Source organism: Saimiri boliviensis, chromosome 12, assembly GCF_048565385.1.
Source record: "Saimiri boliviensis isolate mSaiBol1 chromosome 12, mSaiBol1.pri, whole genome shotgun sequence".
Classification (NCBI taxonomy): domain Eukaryota; kingdom Metazoa; phylum Chordata; class Mammalia; order Primates; family Cebidae; genus Saimiri; species Saimiri boliviensis.
In genome coordinates, this window is record NC_133460.1 from 73,824,444 (window position 1) to 73,839,455 (window position 15,012).

At 38.9% G+C, this 15,012-nt stretch overlaps 1 protein-coding gene across 1 annotated transcript in view; it reads left to right on the forward strand.

The window, feature by feature from the left end:
• The first annotated feature begins 1,424 nt into the window (after positions 1-1,424).
• FAS (Fas cell surface death receptor) overlaps positions 1,425-15,012 on the forward strand; it is a 41,239-nt gene continuing 27,651 nt past the window's right edge. Inside the window, exons 1-2 of the mRNA XM_074382541.1 lie at positions 1,425-1,479; positions 14,805-14,915. Of these exons, the coding sequence (XP_074238642.1) occupies positions 14,805-14,915 (111 nt within the window). The 5' untranslated portion in view covers positions 1,425-1,479. The remainder of the gene's footprint in view (positions 1,480-14,804; positions 14,916-15,012) is intronic.

Here is a 15,012-nt window from a genome sequence, read left to right on the forward strand (position 1 = left end):
CTCAGGTGATCCACCTACCTTGGCCTCTCAAAGTGCTGGGATAACAGACATGAGCCACCACGCCCAGCCCCTGTTTTGTGTATTTATGTAAAATACATACCACCAGAGGTTTAAATTCTTCTTGAATTTTAAAACTAGAACTAAACTAGACATTGAGAGGACCCAGAAATACAGCCTGACTAAAGTGGGTGGTATTTCATTTGGCTTGACTCTGGTGGGAAAAAAAAAAATCAGGCTCAGAAGATCTCAATTTAGGAAACTGATGGCAAATAGAAAAATGTTCTTGACATTTTTCTCAAAATAGATGTCTAAAGATTTTGCACTTTAAATTGGTACTTTATGTATTAAAAGCAATATTGAAACTAAATTTCTACCCAATTAGTTGGAAAATATGAAAAAAACAATTGCCATAGAATGCAATTTATTAAATGTTGGTGATCTTTTAAAAAACAAATTCCTCTTGTAGCCAGTGAGATCAGTTATTTATTTATTTATTTTAATAGAGACAAGTTCTCACTGTGTTGCCCAGTCTGATCTTGAACTCCTGGCCTCAAGCTATCCTTCCATCTCAGCTTCCCAAAGTGTTCGGATTATAAGCATGAGCCACCATGCCTGGACAGTTAATGGTTATTAAGTGATAAAAATGTTTCTGTGAATTCCACAAGATGATTGACTTTGGCATAGTTCATTTAAGACTCTGGTAAAATAAATCTCTTTCACTCTAATTAGGAAGCATTTTTTGGGAACCTGATAAATGCTCTAATGTTGTGGGGCTAAAAAATATGTGGAATGTGGCCCTGCAGTTAGATGAGCTGAGATCACTATAGTACTATATAGCACTCTAAATCCTAGATCACTGCAATGCTATACAGATCAGCTACTTGCTGACTTTGTGACTCTGGGCAATTTACTTCACCTCTCAACAGGCATCTTTAAAGTGAGGAAAATAATGTTATTTTGGGAATTAAATTAGATGGTGCAAATTGTTTACTGTAATTTCTAGCATGTAGTTTGTGCTCCATGCATTTAACTATTATTACAGGTTGTATTAGTATCACATTTAATTACCTGCTAAAGTGAAAGTGAAACCAGAATACTGTCATCGATTTTATGAAAAACAAACTCTCAAGCAAGAGCAAACAATGATACTGCCTCTAAGTTTTCCAAATCTTTGATCACTTGTCTATTTTAAGATTTGTGAGGAAAAGGTTATTAAATTTATACAAAAGGAAGGAGATAAATGAGAGGCAGAAAAAACCGTGTGCAGATCAGCATGTGCACTTGAATGAAGTATTAGCTCCATGTAGAAAAGTCAGTTGAGGACAATAGTACTGTCATGCTTTTTAAAAACTGAAAGTACTGAGAGTATTTGTTTTTTGCTTGTTACAGATTAAACTTAATAAAAATTTTCCTGTCATTCCTGCTTTGCCAGTGCTGCAATACATAAAGAGTCACGTGGAACAGGAGAGACGGTAACAGGTGAGAGGGTACAGGAATGGGCGTGGAGAGCAAAGGGAGCTGTTAAAAACAATTTTGCAGGCTCTGGGCTTAGAACAATGGGGCCCTCACTACTTTTCCACTGGATCATAAGTTCCATGAGAGTAGGAATTTTTCTTTTTCTTCCTCACTTGATCGGTGCTGCTGCTCTGGGTCATAAAACAGTGCCTGACATGTAGCCTCTTAATAAATATTAGAGAATTAAAGGAAGGCTACAAACTGGGAGATACTTGACAGTTAGAGAAGGACGTGACTTGGTGACTTGAGATTTTGAGGCTCACCTCCCTTGAGTCTGTCCTCTACTCTTAGATTTGGGGAGTGCTTACTGCACTATTAGTATACAGTACTACTCCCATCAGGCTATACCAGAATACTATGCAGCTATAATTCAGTTAAATTAATAGAGGACTCATCTGGTTCCTCTTCATTTGACTAACAAATTAATTGTCACCAAAATCTGATGTCGCTTTCAAGTTTGAGGCAAGGTCAAATGACGCAGCCACTGAATCTTATGTCCCATCCAGATTAGGACCCTACCATACATTACTATTATCAGTTAATTATAAAGATGATATAATGTATAATAAAGGGGTGTCCAATCTCTTGGCTTTCCTGGGCCACATTGGAAAAATAAGAATTGTCTTGGGCCACACATAAAATACACTAACACTAACTATATAGCTGATGAGAAAAACAAATCACCAAAAAAGTCTCATAATGTTTTAAGAAAGTTTCCGAATTTGTGTTGGGCTGCATTCAAAGCCATCTTGGGCCACAGGTGGCCCACAGGCCGTGGGTTGGACAAGCTTGGTATAATAGATAATGTATAATTAATACATCAATATTATCACAAATGCCAGAGTAAAGATGGGGACACTTGTCTCTAACAAAAGGATGGATATGGTCAAGGAAAATATATTGATTCATTCTGAGGATGATGCAAAATGGAGAAAATCAGTACATTAATTACATTTGAATATTCCTTCCATTGTACTGAGCTAATTCAATTGTTTTGACCCAGAATTTTGCAGTTCTATAACAAAAACCCACTTCCTCTTCAGTAATTTGAAAATGACTAACATATTTCTAACATACCCTGAACATAATGAGCAGAAATTCAGTGATGTTGCGTTATTTTAAAATACATACCAAGTATTGAGATTGATTATAATTTTAAATTAATACAATTATATTCAATTAAGCTGTGATATAAATAAAGAGTTGAACAGAATTTCTTGCAAATATTTTTACTAAATAAAACCAAATGTAAATGTCCAGGTGTTGGGTAGAGTTAAAGTTTGAAAATTGAATGAAATAATTATTTCATTAAATAATATTAGAGCTTCTTAAAGGCTCAGATCAATGCTGATTTTGTAGAGAAGTTATATTGTGTTTGAGATGCTTAACTCTGGTAAAGGTAATGTTTGCCCATGTTCCCCAGATTCCTTTGAATTAGCAGCAAAAGGTACTCATACATATCCTAAAGGAGAAGCTTCTTTTCTGCTCTTTTGACATCCAATTAATTAATGCTTATGTGGATTGAATTGTTTAAGAACAAAAACAAATACAAAAACAAAAAACTAAAATAAGCTCTTGACTCTCCCTTTTACATAAGTGAGTGAAGGTGAGAAAACATAACTGAATATATTTGTTGGACTCATCCAATCTGCCCAGGCTTTCATCATCCCTGCTCTGACCTGTCGGAAAGTGGTGAGAGAGAGAAAAAAAATTATGTTCTATTGAAAGCCAATCTCAAAGGAAAGAAGCAACAACCAGTCAGACTCATGCTGAGAGCGAGGTCTAGGCATGAGCCAGGCTCAGTTCATTTGCACCAGAGCTCCAGCTCACCCTACTACTAGGGAAGTCCAGATGTCTGGGTCGTTCTGAGAGGAAGAGTTTATTAAAGTGAGTCCTCTCTTTTATAAATTCATGCTAAATTGTTCCACATCTAATGGTAATTTCTCCAAAAAGCCTTCTGTGGCCCCTGAAGCTATTAGAAGCAACTTTTCTTATTCTGTCTTTGAATTTGATCTCTTCTATATTATTATTATTTTTAGGAACTAACATTCATGAAGAATTTACTATGTTTCTGGCACTGCGTAGCATCTTTTCTATAATTGCCTCCTTTCATCCTCCTAATAAGCATATGAAGTTTATTAACATTTGTTTTACAAATCAAAAAACTGAAAGCTCAGAAAACCTTTTTATGTTTAGAAACACTGTCCACTGCTGAAACACTGAAAAACAGAGTAAAATTAAGTACAATTAAAATTGTAGATTCTTTAGCTTCTACTAAGCTGGTTTTAATGAGTTATGATGTTGTGAGTGAGTGTAGGGGTCTGGGGAGGAGAGATAAGGGAGGGAAGAAAATGAGGACTGAGATAAAAAGCAGAAAAAAATGGAGTCAGCGAGTTTCCTGGCTCTGCAGCAGGGTTCCTTGCCAGCCTTGGCTCCTAGGAGGGAAGACTTGTGACTTAACCACAGACCAGATTCTTGCTGGCTTCAAAGACAGACGTTCACAAGGAAAAGATGCCAGCATTCAGGAGTGATGAGAGTCTAGCCAAATAATTGTCAGGAACCCTTAAAATGCAGCCTACTCATCTTAGGATGGTTTTAAACAGAAATAAGTGTAGGCAGTAATAACCCTAATGAAGTATGGGAAAAGAGAATGTGAGAGTCTCAAACTGAAGCTATTCTCTCTCTCTTTCTCTCTCTCTCTTGCTCGCTCTTTTGATTGTTAATGATGACATTGGTTTTTCTTAGCAAGTCTATACACCCTGAGACATGGGGGGAGGCCAGCATAGATGCAATGGTTTTGATCCTTCTATCAAAAATCAAACAAAATCCAAACCTAATTGAATCAGAAAATGTTAAGTGTTTTTGACTGTATAATTTACTAGCCATCTGTTTAGTCCTGACTCTATAATCAAACGCCAGAAGGATCCAGAGAGCAACAGCAGAGGTCACTTCTAGTGTCTGTCCTCACCACACACCTCCTCACACATGTGTGAGGCACCTACAAAGGCTCTGGGGTAGACCCTGGCAAAATGGAACAGTAGAAGATACAGTTCTTACGTGCAAAGAGCAAGATACAGTTCTTACGTGCAAAGAGCTTCCAAGCTTTTTTTTTTTTTTTTGAGGCAGAGTTTCGCTCTTGTTGCCCAGGCTAGAGTGCAATGGCACAATCTCAGCTCACTCATCGCAACCTCTGCCTCCCGGGTTCAAGCTATTCTCCTGCCTCAGCCTCCCCAGTAGCTGAGACTACAGGCATGCACCACCATGCCCGGCTAATTTTGTATTTTTAGTAGAGACAGGGTTTCACTGTGTTGGTCAGGCTGGTCTTGAACTCCCAACCACAGGTGATCCGCCTGCCTCAGCTTCCCAAAGTGCTGGGATTACAGGCGTGAGCCACCATGCCTGGCCCTTCAAAGCTATTTATGGGGCTTGACAGACGCAGAAAAAGGCAAAGCTAATTTGCAAAGTCTGTAGTGGGCCAGATCAGCCAGAAGATAAAGAGATTTCTTTCCACTTGAAATTTTATTTCATTCAATAATTTTTAAGTTTTGTTCACTGCTTCTATTTTTCCCACCCTTCTGGTCTGCATACAAATGAAATAGTTCCGTTTTAGGCATAATAAGAATTCAAGGTGGTGAGTAGAACATGAGCAGGAATTAAACATAATGCACTTTAGATGTAAAACTAAGTAAGTCAGGACATGAAGCATAGATTTGAAGAGCATCTGGGAAGAGGTGATTGTTGACACTTCAGGCCATCTTTGAAGCTAGGGGATCTGAGGACTGAGGAGAGCACTTTAGGGAGCATCAGGACACTGAGTATAACCACAATGAAGGTGGCAGGGAAGCAACAGCCAGGGATAAACGAAAGCCATAGCTGCAGAGTCTGGTGAGCCAAAAGAGAGATGCGTTTCACAGGCAAAGAGGCCACGCCTGATGCTTGTAATTACTCTAATTTGTCATCCCCAGTAATCTGTAGAGTCTAGGAAGGCAAGGAATGTTCTTATCCTGCCTACTGCTATTCCCTGAGGCCTAACACAATCCATGGTACAAAGTAGGTACTCATAAGTATTCGTTTAGTTAAGGAAAATTGTTGGGATCTTAGACTTAAGCTCAAAGCCTCCATTCAAAGAAAGTGGCAAATATGTCCCCCTCTGGAGCAAGTTGCATTATGATTAGGAAAAAGGTTCATGCCATATAAAGTCAAGTACAATTACAAGGCAATGATAAGAAAGAATGGGAGAGTTCAATTCTGAATGAATCTGGATTTATCTGATGTGTAAATTTAAGAAGAGAGAGATGATTTTCCCAGATTCCAAATGCCAAATCAGTTTCACTCTGTTCTCAAAAGTGCTGAGAAAATTCTAAATTTGGAAAGGTCACAAAGGGATAAAGTGAGTCAGAGGAGGCTTTGGTTTTGCCTTATATGAAAAAGGAGATTTGGACTATGGAGGAAGAGGGTCCTTCCAGAGGAGACCTGTGGATGACAGAGTAGGAACAGGGCCTGGGGAGGCCAGCTGCAACAAGGTCAGCACAAGCAAAGGGCAGACCCAGCACCATCCAAGAGGGAGCGGGGTCAGTCCACAGGATGTTCAGTTTGGAGCCTCCAGACCTGTATACTAACCCAAGCTCTACCACATACTAACTGTGTGCAAATTACTTAAACTCACCCAACCCATGTTTCTTAATGTATAAAATGAGGATAATATTAGATGTTAAGATCATGTGAGGATCAAATGAGACATTGTATCCATAAAGCACTTTTCTAGTGCAGTGAAACCCTTGATAAATATTAGCCACTTATTAACCGTCATGTTATGAGAGAAATGGGTTTTCTTTTTTTTTTTGGAAGGGATTGGCCATTGCTTCATCTTTCATTGTTGTGATTGGTACATTTTAGCTGTATTCACACCAGGAAAAGTTGATAGTAAATTTCATTTTGGTTGAGGTCTAGACTAGTCTCCATGGAAAGGAAGGCAAATTGAAGAGGTGTGATCCTAGGACAGGGGAAGAACCAAAGTCAAGAGAGGGACATTTGCCAATTCAGTCAAATGGCTGCTTTGTTAATAGTGCCACAGGCAGTGGGATGGGCAGGGTGGTAGACACCTCATGTCCTGGGAAGGGAACACTGTGGGGAGTGGAAGAGGCTGGATGGGGGAAGTGGTGGGTGAAAGGGTGGGCAAAGTAATTTAGCCCCAGTCCCAGATACCATGTGTTTCGGTCTGTGCTCCGGTATGTGTAAAGTTTTCAGATGGGCTTTCTATGAAAAACAGCATGAGGCAAACCATCCTAGTCACTAAAAAGACAGGAATTATCATGATACTGTGCAAAGAGCCCCGGCTTTAGGGTCAGGCAAATCTTGATACCTTTACTTGACACATGAACTTGATCGAGTTACCTCTTTATGTGAATCAGGAAAGTTATTCTTTCCCCATAGGTGTGGGTATGATAATTAAATGAGTTAATATATATAAAAAGGTCTAACACATAGTGAGTGCTTGATTAACTGGTATGTGTGGATTCAAGAAGGCAACATATTGTTAAATGTGAGAAGCAATTTCTTTGGTTTAGATCCCAGCTCTGTAACTTACTGGTTGTGTGACTACTGCAAGACCCTCAAGTGCATGGGCCCTGGTCGTTCCACCTATGCAGTGCACTCAATACGAAGACCTACCTCCCAAGATTTTTATGAGCATTGAATGAAATCACATTTATAAAACCCACTGAATAGTACACAGCTCATATTAAGTGATCTAAATGGAAAGGTATTACCATTAAGAAGCAATTAAAACCTGCATGTGTATGAAGTTAACAGCTCATAACATAAAACACAATGGATTGTTTGATGAGAGATCTCACTGAGCTTAAATGTTTTTGGAAAAGGGGAAAGTAAGACATAAAAGGCAGAATATGTGAGACAGAACTGTAAGATACATGTCCCCACGGCAGAAATAAAAAAAAGGCAGAGATTCACTGAGGGGGGAATTCGTGGACATTTATGGTCACATTATTCTGATTGGCTGAGGGAATCAGCAGGCTTCTAGCCAGGTTTCTTGCTGTTCACAGAAATAAAAACCCAGTGTCTTTGAAAATGAACTAAGTTTTTTTTTTTTTCATGAGAGAAAATTGTTTTTATATAGTCAAGACAGACTTGTTTCTGCTAAGTAAAAATTCAGCCTAAGTAGTATAATATTAAGCTAAATGGAAACTGAATACCAATATGTTTATAGTTAGATTACTGAATTTGTTGATTTCCCTACAGTTCCCATCTACTAGCACTGAAGAAGTGCTCTAATAATAAGACAACTGGCTAAAGTGGTACAAATGGGTTAGTTCATCCTTACCTGTTTGAGGTAAACCACTAGACTGACGGGTAGTTTCCCTGAGTAGGCCAGACTCTTGCTACTTCATGTGTCCTTTCCAGAAGGTGGCATCAATATCACATGGGAGCTGGTGAGAAATTAATAACCTCACATTTCTGAGACCTACCAAATCAGAATCTTAATAACACTGACAGGTAATTTATAGCGATATTGAGGTTTGAAATGCACTGAGTTAGAGTGTGGCATTATGGCCACACTATCTTAATTATATTATCTTTATTTCCGTCCAATTTGCGTGGCTATGTGAGCTATGATTCTTAGATAGGGGAATGGATATAAAAAGCAAACATTCTTGCTTAACACTCAGTGCAAGGAAGCATTCCCTTAGCTCACTGTGTTATAATCTTAGTCAATATGACCTGGAATTTAAGCAAATAATATGACAAGAATATGTTGTTAATCAACAGGAAACCATGTGTTCAACAGAACGACAAAACAAGAAGGCTTTGTACTTCCTTGGGGAGTTTACATCTTGATCATAGGCCACTGAGGGGATTGTTTGAAATGGAAATGGATTCAGCATGGGCTTTGGAAGTTCTCCTCTGTTACCTTGTGACTGTGTGACTTTGAGCAAGTCATTCTAAGTTTCTTTTCTATAAAATAGGATGGTAACAGGATCTACTTTATGGGGAGTTGTAAGGTTCAAGTAAGTTAACAGGTATGCAAAACAAAAAAAGACAGACACACACAGACACAAAAATGTTCTGGGCATTATATAAGCATTACATATTACTGCTTTTTTTTTTTTTTTTTTTTTTTTTTCTGAGACAGAGTCTCGCTCTGTTGCCCAGGTTGGAGTGCAGTGGTGCAATCTTGGCTCGCTGCAATCTCTACCTCTCAGGTTCAAGTGGTTCTCCTGCCTCAGCCTCCCGAGTAGCTGGGATTATAGGTGCCTGCCACCATGCCCAGAAAATTTTTGTAATTTTAGTAGAGATGGGGTTTCACCATATTAGTGAGGCTGGTCTCAAACTCCAGACCTCATGATCCGCCCACCTTGGTTTTCCAAAGTGCTGAGATTACAGGTGTGAGCCACCATATCTGGCCCCTTATTTTTGTTTATTTTTAAATGTCTGTTTGTTTAAACCATTCCTCTCAACATATTTGTGTGATTTAAATAAAAAGAAGTTTGAAGAAATTTCAGAAAGAACTTTGATAAACCCACTGAATGACTAGGAAATTCTAAGGGAATTTCAAAGCCAGGTGGAGAAATGCCTGCTTAGCGTCTTTCCTCAGTGCAAAGGCTGACAAAGGTCTCAATTTCTCCCCCAGTTTACTGTGTTCATAGAGTCAGGCTGCCTAGTTATCCTTGTTGCCTGGATGAAAAATTCTTTAGATGCAAGTTTGTGTAGGGTTTGTGGGGAGGTTTCAGATAGTAAAATGCCTCTTCCTATCTTGGGTGAGGGGAGGGTTACTATCATTCATTTTCACAGAGCTATTCCAGTTCTGTTTACAAGTAGTGTTCTTTGTACAGTGGATGTTGAGCAAATACTTGTCAAACTATAGGAAATTATAACATCGGAAGGATTTCTGACCACTGCAGAGTGTTCTGACATGTAATAAATTGCCTTGGGAAATAGGAGGAGCCAGTGCTGGAAGGAGTCAAGCTAAGGCTGGCATAGTCTCCTAGGACTGTTGTAGTGAAGTGTCTGATTTAAAGTGGAAAGAGTTAATCTCATGGTCCCAGAGGTCTCTCCCACCCCATCTTTCTGCCTCTATAGGTCAGAATCTATCAAGAGTGAGTAGGAATGGATTATACCTCACATCCATGAAGGGCCTCAAATGATAGCAGCACACTAGCATCATAAGTCAAATGGCAAATAACACTAGCACCAAACGTGATTCTGCATTTAAGTTCTAAGTATTAAATGCATCCATTTGCTATATGAAAACACAAGATATCCCACAGTGTTTGCAAACCAGTTCGATATGGTTTTTGTTTTGCTTTAATACACTAAGGGAACTTCAAAAGTCTGATGTGATTCATGCTCTCTGAGCCAGGCCTCTCTTGACTTCTTGTGTTTAGTTATTCATGAAACCACTGGGCCTGTCTAAATGGCCAAGTCATATAGGAAGAGACAGAGTGAGAGGGAGAACAAGAGCAGGAGCTAGAGCAAGAGTGAGAAAAAGAGAGAGACATCTTTTCACCTTCAGACCCGATCAGAGCCAACAATGGGAGACCATGGGAGGGGAGAGCCTGATCCAGTGATTTCTTTATAGTTATCTTCTGGAAAGTTTAAAAAACGTGGTATTCTTCATGAAGAAGCCAACATGTGAGGCTGCAGGCAATGCTTATGCTCTCTAACCTAGTGAGATAGGAAAGCGGTATAGGTAAATAAAAGGGCATTGAGTTGGTAATACAGGCAAGTCCTATGTCAATTGCCCCCTATAAAAGGTGTTGGTGATGGTCTTTAGGGGGCCATTGGTAAATTGCTACAACTAAATAATAAAATAAATACAATAACAAAATCCAAGTTCATCTTCCAGAATCTGTCTGGGCAAATTATTACTCTTGAAAAGATTTATGTTTACCAGGTGAGAAAATTGAGGCTGAGAGAGGTTAAATATTACGCACAGCTTTTCACAGCTAGTGAAGTAACAGAACTAGGATTTAAATCTAGGGACTCTATCCTTCATAGGACAAGTTGCTAATTTGGGAGTGTTCTCAGGGAAAGGAAAATATCTACATGATCATATGCACAGATTATACAAATCAAAACTCTTTCTCCTCATTCTCCTTTCTCAGATAAACTAGCTATTAATACCACTATTGTATTAGTCGACTAAGGCTGCCTTCTGCAGAAAACTATCTACCTCTCCTTTCTACCCAAGGGCTCTGGGCTCTAAATTGCTCCTTGGCTCCCCTGCCCCTTCTCCTCCAACATCCCATTCCACATTCTTTCTCTATCTCTGCAGGACTCCCTGTAGTCCTCCCTGCCTATCCACCACCTCCTTCAAGCTGTCCCTCAGCCTTTTCTAACAGGGAAAGGCTGGTGCCCTGGTAAAGAGTCCCCCACCCTCATCCCACTCCCCTGGCATGAGATGGGTGTGGGAGACAATGACTGCCCCTCCTTCATGCTGTTCTGACTTTTCTTGTTCCTTCCAGTCACCTCCCTTCCAGTCCCATGGGGAGGGCCTGAGGCCCACACTAGCTAATCTTTTCTGGGGAGGTTGTTTGGGGGCAGGGAGGAAATCTAAAGTAGAGAGGAGGCACTGCCATGCCTTTAGCCAATATTTCCAGAAGTAGAATGCCCTTACCGCTAGTAGTTTGGGAAAAAAATTTTTTTGGCATGCAGGCAAATACTTTATTTCAATAGTGGCATATTTATTTTTATGGATAGCTTCTATTTTTGGCAAGGAATGCTAATTTTCCATTTATGGTTATAATGTAATGTTTTATTTTGAAAACAAAATGACTTAGGGAACAAAATAAGTTGATTTAAAAATATGTATTAAATACATATTTAGTATATACAAGTAGACTACAGAAATGGCAAAAGGTAGACTGAGGTTGAAGAAGCATCACCTTAAACTAAGCCCACTCAGGACTAAGTCTTATCTGCCCCAAATCAACACCTCTAGAAAAGTGGTCCCTATCTTTCCTTGTGTCAGTTCTGAACACTGGGGGTAGGCATGCTTCTCATGTTTAGTTTCACAGAATATCTGTGTTTTCAGGGCACCGCCATATGCCAAAATGTCAGGGGAGGGGTGCTCAACTGGATTAAGAAGGCAGGGTCCACAGAACAGCTGTTTTCATGCTACTAACCCAATTGTTCTCTGCTTCTTAGTTGCCACAGTCTAAATATTCTTTAATGCATTGCCTTTTTCAGCCATTGCTCAAGAGGTAGGATAGTATACCAGTTTTTATAGTGGGAAAAATTGGGAGACTTAATAATTTGCTCCATATCTTGGTGGCCAAGCTTTCCAGCCCTGGTTAGGCTTCAGGACACTTCTCCCAGAGCTGTGCTGCCCCAGCCTTCAGGAATGTGAGCATGGGAGTAGTACAGAAAGGAAGTAGTACAGGAAGGAAGTAGTGCAGGAAGGAGGCAGTACAGGAAGGAAGTAGTGAAGGAAGAAAGAAGTACAGGAAGGAAGTAGTACAGGAAGTAAGACACACTGGGAGGAAGTAGTGCAGGAAGGAATAAATACAGGAAGTCATACAGGAAGGAAGTAGTGCTGGAAAAGTGGTTGTAAGCCGTTTAACTTGCTTTTTTTCCCCATCTGAACTGTGACCAGATTATCAATTTGTCTTGTAAAAACACTCCGTTTAGGAAAAGCAATGTAAAAGTAAAAATTAGTATTTATTGTGTGTACTCAGTGCTTTGCATACATCATTTCTTTAATCCTGTAGGTAATATGTTCTCTGGGAGGTGAAAATGTCTATATGATTAGATTAACAGGTTACCTATCCAAATCTAAGATCTCCCTCCTCTCTCTTCCTTTCCCCAGAACCCATACGTATTTCTATTAATTGGTAGAAACAATTAATAGATTTTTGTCACTTGGCCATTGTGGGCTCTGACGCCCTCTAGTGACAGAAAAATTCTTTGCTAGAAGAAGTAATGTCCCTAGATAGCAGTCTACAGAATTGTTTAGGCAATTATCCTTACTTGAACTTGAAACTAGAATAGCTAATTTGTAACAATTCACTTTTGTAAAAAAAAAAAAAAAAAAAAAAAAAAAAAAAAAAAAATTATTACACTGATCAAGGTTCTGATAATTTATCAGTTAAGATTTTTTCAGTTGTGAGAATCTGGCTTAAGTAAACACTGAGAATTTGTAGAGTTGGGTAACTATGGGTGGTCCAGGGTTCAATTAAATACATCCAGAACTTGGATGGCTCTACCAACCTTTATCTCTCAGCATGATTTCCTCTCAGTGTGGCTTCCTCTCAGCATGAGTTGACTGCTTTCAGCTCTGGCAGGGCCACAGCTCCCTTCACAACCAACCACATCAGTTTCACATCTCACATATTTCTACTTCAAATCCAATGGAAAAGAAAGCATTTGTGTCCAAGTTTTTTCAGTAAAAGTTCCAAGATCTACTCCAACTGAATGTGATGTGCTGATTGGCTTAAGCCAAGTCACATTTCCCACCCACTACCTTCTACTACCTACATCTATACCCAAGCCTTGGGATTGCTGACAATGCCACTGTGTTGGTTAATTTTATGTATCAAATTAGCTAGCCAATGGTACTCAATCATTTAGTCAAACACTGTGTTAGATGTTTCTGTAAAGCTATATTTTGGATGGGATTAACATTTAAATCATTACACTTTGAGTAAAACATTTGCCTTCTATAATGTCAATGGGCCTTATCCAGTTAGTTGAAGGCCAAAAAAAAAAGAAAAGAAAAAAAGAAAAAGACTGACTTCTTTTTCAGTGAGAGTGAGAATTATGCCAGCAGACTGCCTTTGCACTTAAACTGTAACTCTTTCATGGGTCTCCAGCCTCTTGGCCAATGCTAAAGTTTTGGACTTGCCAGCCTCTATAATCATGTGAGCCAACGCCTATCTATGTATCTATCTATTTATATCTATCTATCTATCTATCCTCTATCTTTCTATTCATTTTCTTGGTTCTGTTTCTGTAAAGAACTCTGACTGAAAAAAACTGCTCACATCAAATAGTTAAGAAGAAAGGAGAGGAACAGTTTTTCTAAAGGCAACTTGGAAGTACTATTAGCAGGAGGAAGAAGGAGAAAGGCAGGATAAACAATCATGGATATCCACTATAGTTGGGAGTTATTAAAATCAACTTATTCCTATTTAGTAAAAGCAATTTGGTTGACAATAATTTTTTAAACATTAGGTCCAAAGGGGAAAGGAAAAAAAGTCTTAATGGTAAAAAGATGTAGACGATTTTGTTTGTTTGTTTTGTTTTTAACCCTCCCAGTTTTTTACATAGTCAGATATTTGTTTAAATGTTATTCAGAATATTCAGAAACCAAGGTATCTTTTGAGTTGAAGAAACAAGCTTTAACTTATATGGTATGGTTTGAATAAGGATGGTTGTCTAAAATATCTCTAACATCTGGTAGAGTGCCTCAAATTCATTATTAAAATTTTATTTCTTTGCCCTTGAAGGCCTGAGGTCTCTCAGAAATATGCTGGTAAAATAAAATAACCTTTAGAGATGCCCAAATTGTTTTCTCCAGAATACCAGCATTCATTAGGTGTTCATTCAATAGATTCTTCAAAGAGTCCCATAGACAAAGAAGTTTGGGGAACAGTATCATTACACATGCCCACCCCCTTGATGATAGCATATTAAAGGCCCTGAGAAGTTTTGAGTTAGGAAACTTTTCAAAATAAATTAACTCAGAATTTTCTAAGATTATTTGACCATGGAACATATCTCTCCCCACAAAGCACCGATTTCTATCTCACTGAACTTGAGGATAATTAGCTGTACATGGGTGGGAGTAGGGGAAATGAGCATGGCATAGAAAGAGCAGGGCCTTGGGAGCAAGAATATCTAAGTTTAATTCCTGACTCTGCTATTTATTAACTAACCAACTTTGCCAGTGTTGCTTAAGATTTTTTGGCCACTTTTTTTTTTTTGGTAAAGTAAATTTAATAATCAATCACCTCATGGGGCTATAATGATAAGTATTAAGTAAGGAAGATCAGTATGTGTGAGTTACTGGCTTATAATTCACACTCAAGAGATACTGATTTTGTCAATTGTCCTTTCTCCTTTTTTTCTCTCTTCCTTTCTTCCATTCCTTCTTCCCTTACCTCTCCTTTCCTTCCCTCCCACCTCTTTTCCTTCCCTTTTTTTAAAATAATTTTTTTAAATTTAAATGATCTTTCTACTTTGGAATAGTTTTAGGATTTCAGAAAAGTTGCAAAGATAATACAGAGAATGCCCATATACCATCCTCCCTATCCCACTTTTTTATCTATTAGATGCTCACACTGTGTGCACAAGGCTGGCATACCCAGGGTCCTCCTCGTGGCACTAACAGTCTACTGAAAGGTGGGACAGAGACAAGCCAATCAACACCTACAAGACCGGAGGTAAGTGCAGTGACAGACGATGCAAAACGCAGTGTGATGGAAAGCACTCAGGAGGGTAACCTAACCTAGATTTGAGGGCCTGAACAGGCTCCAGAAC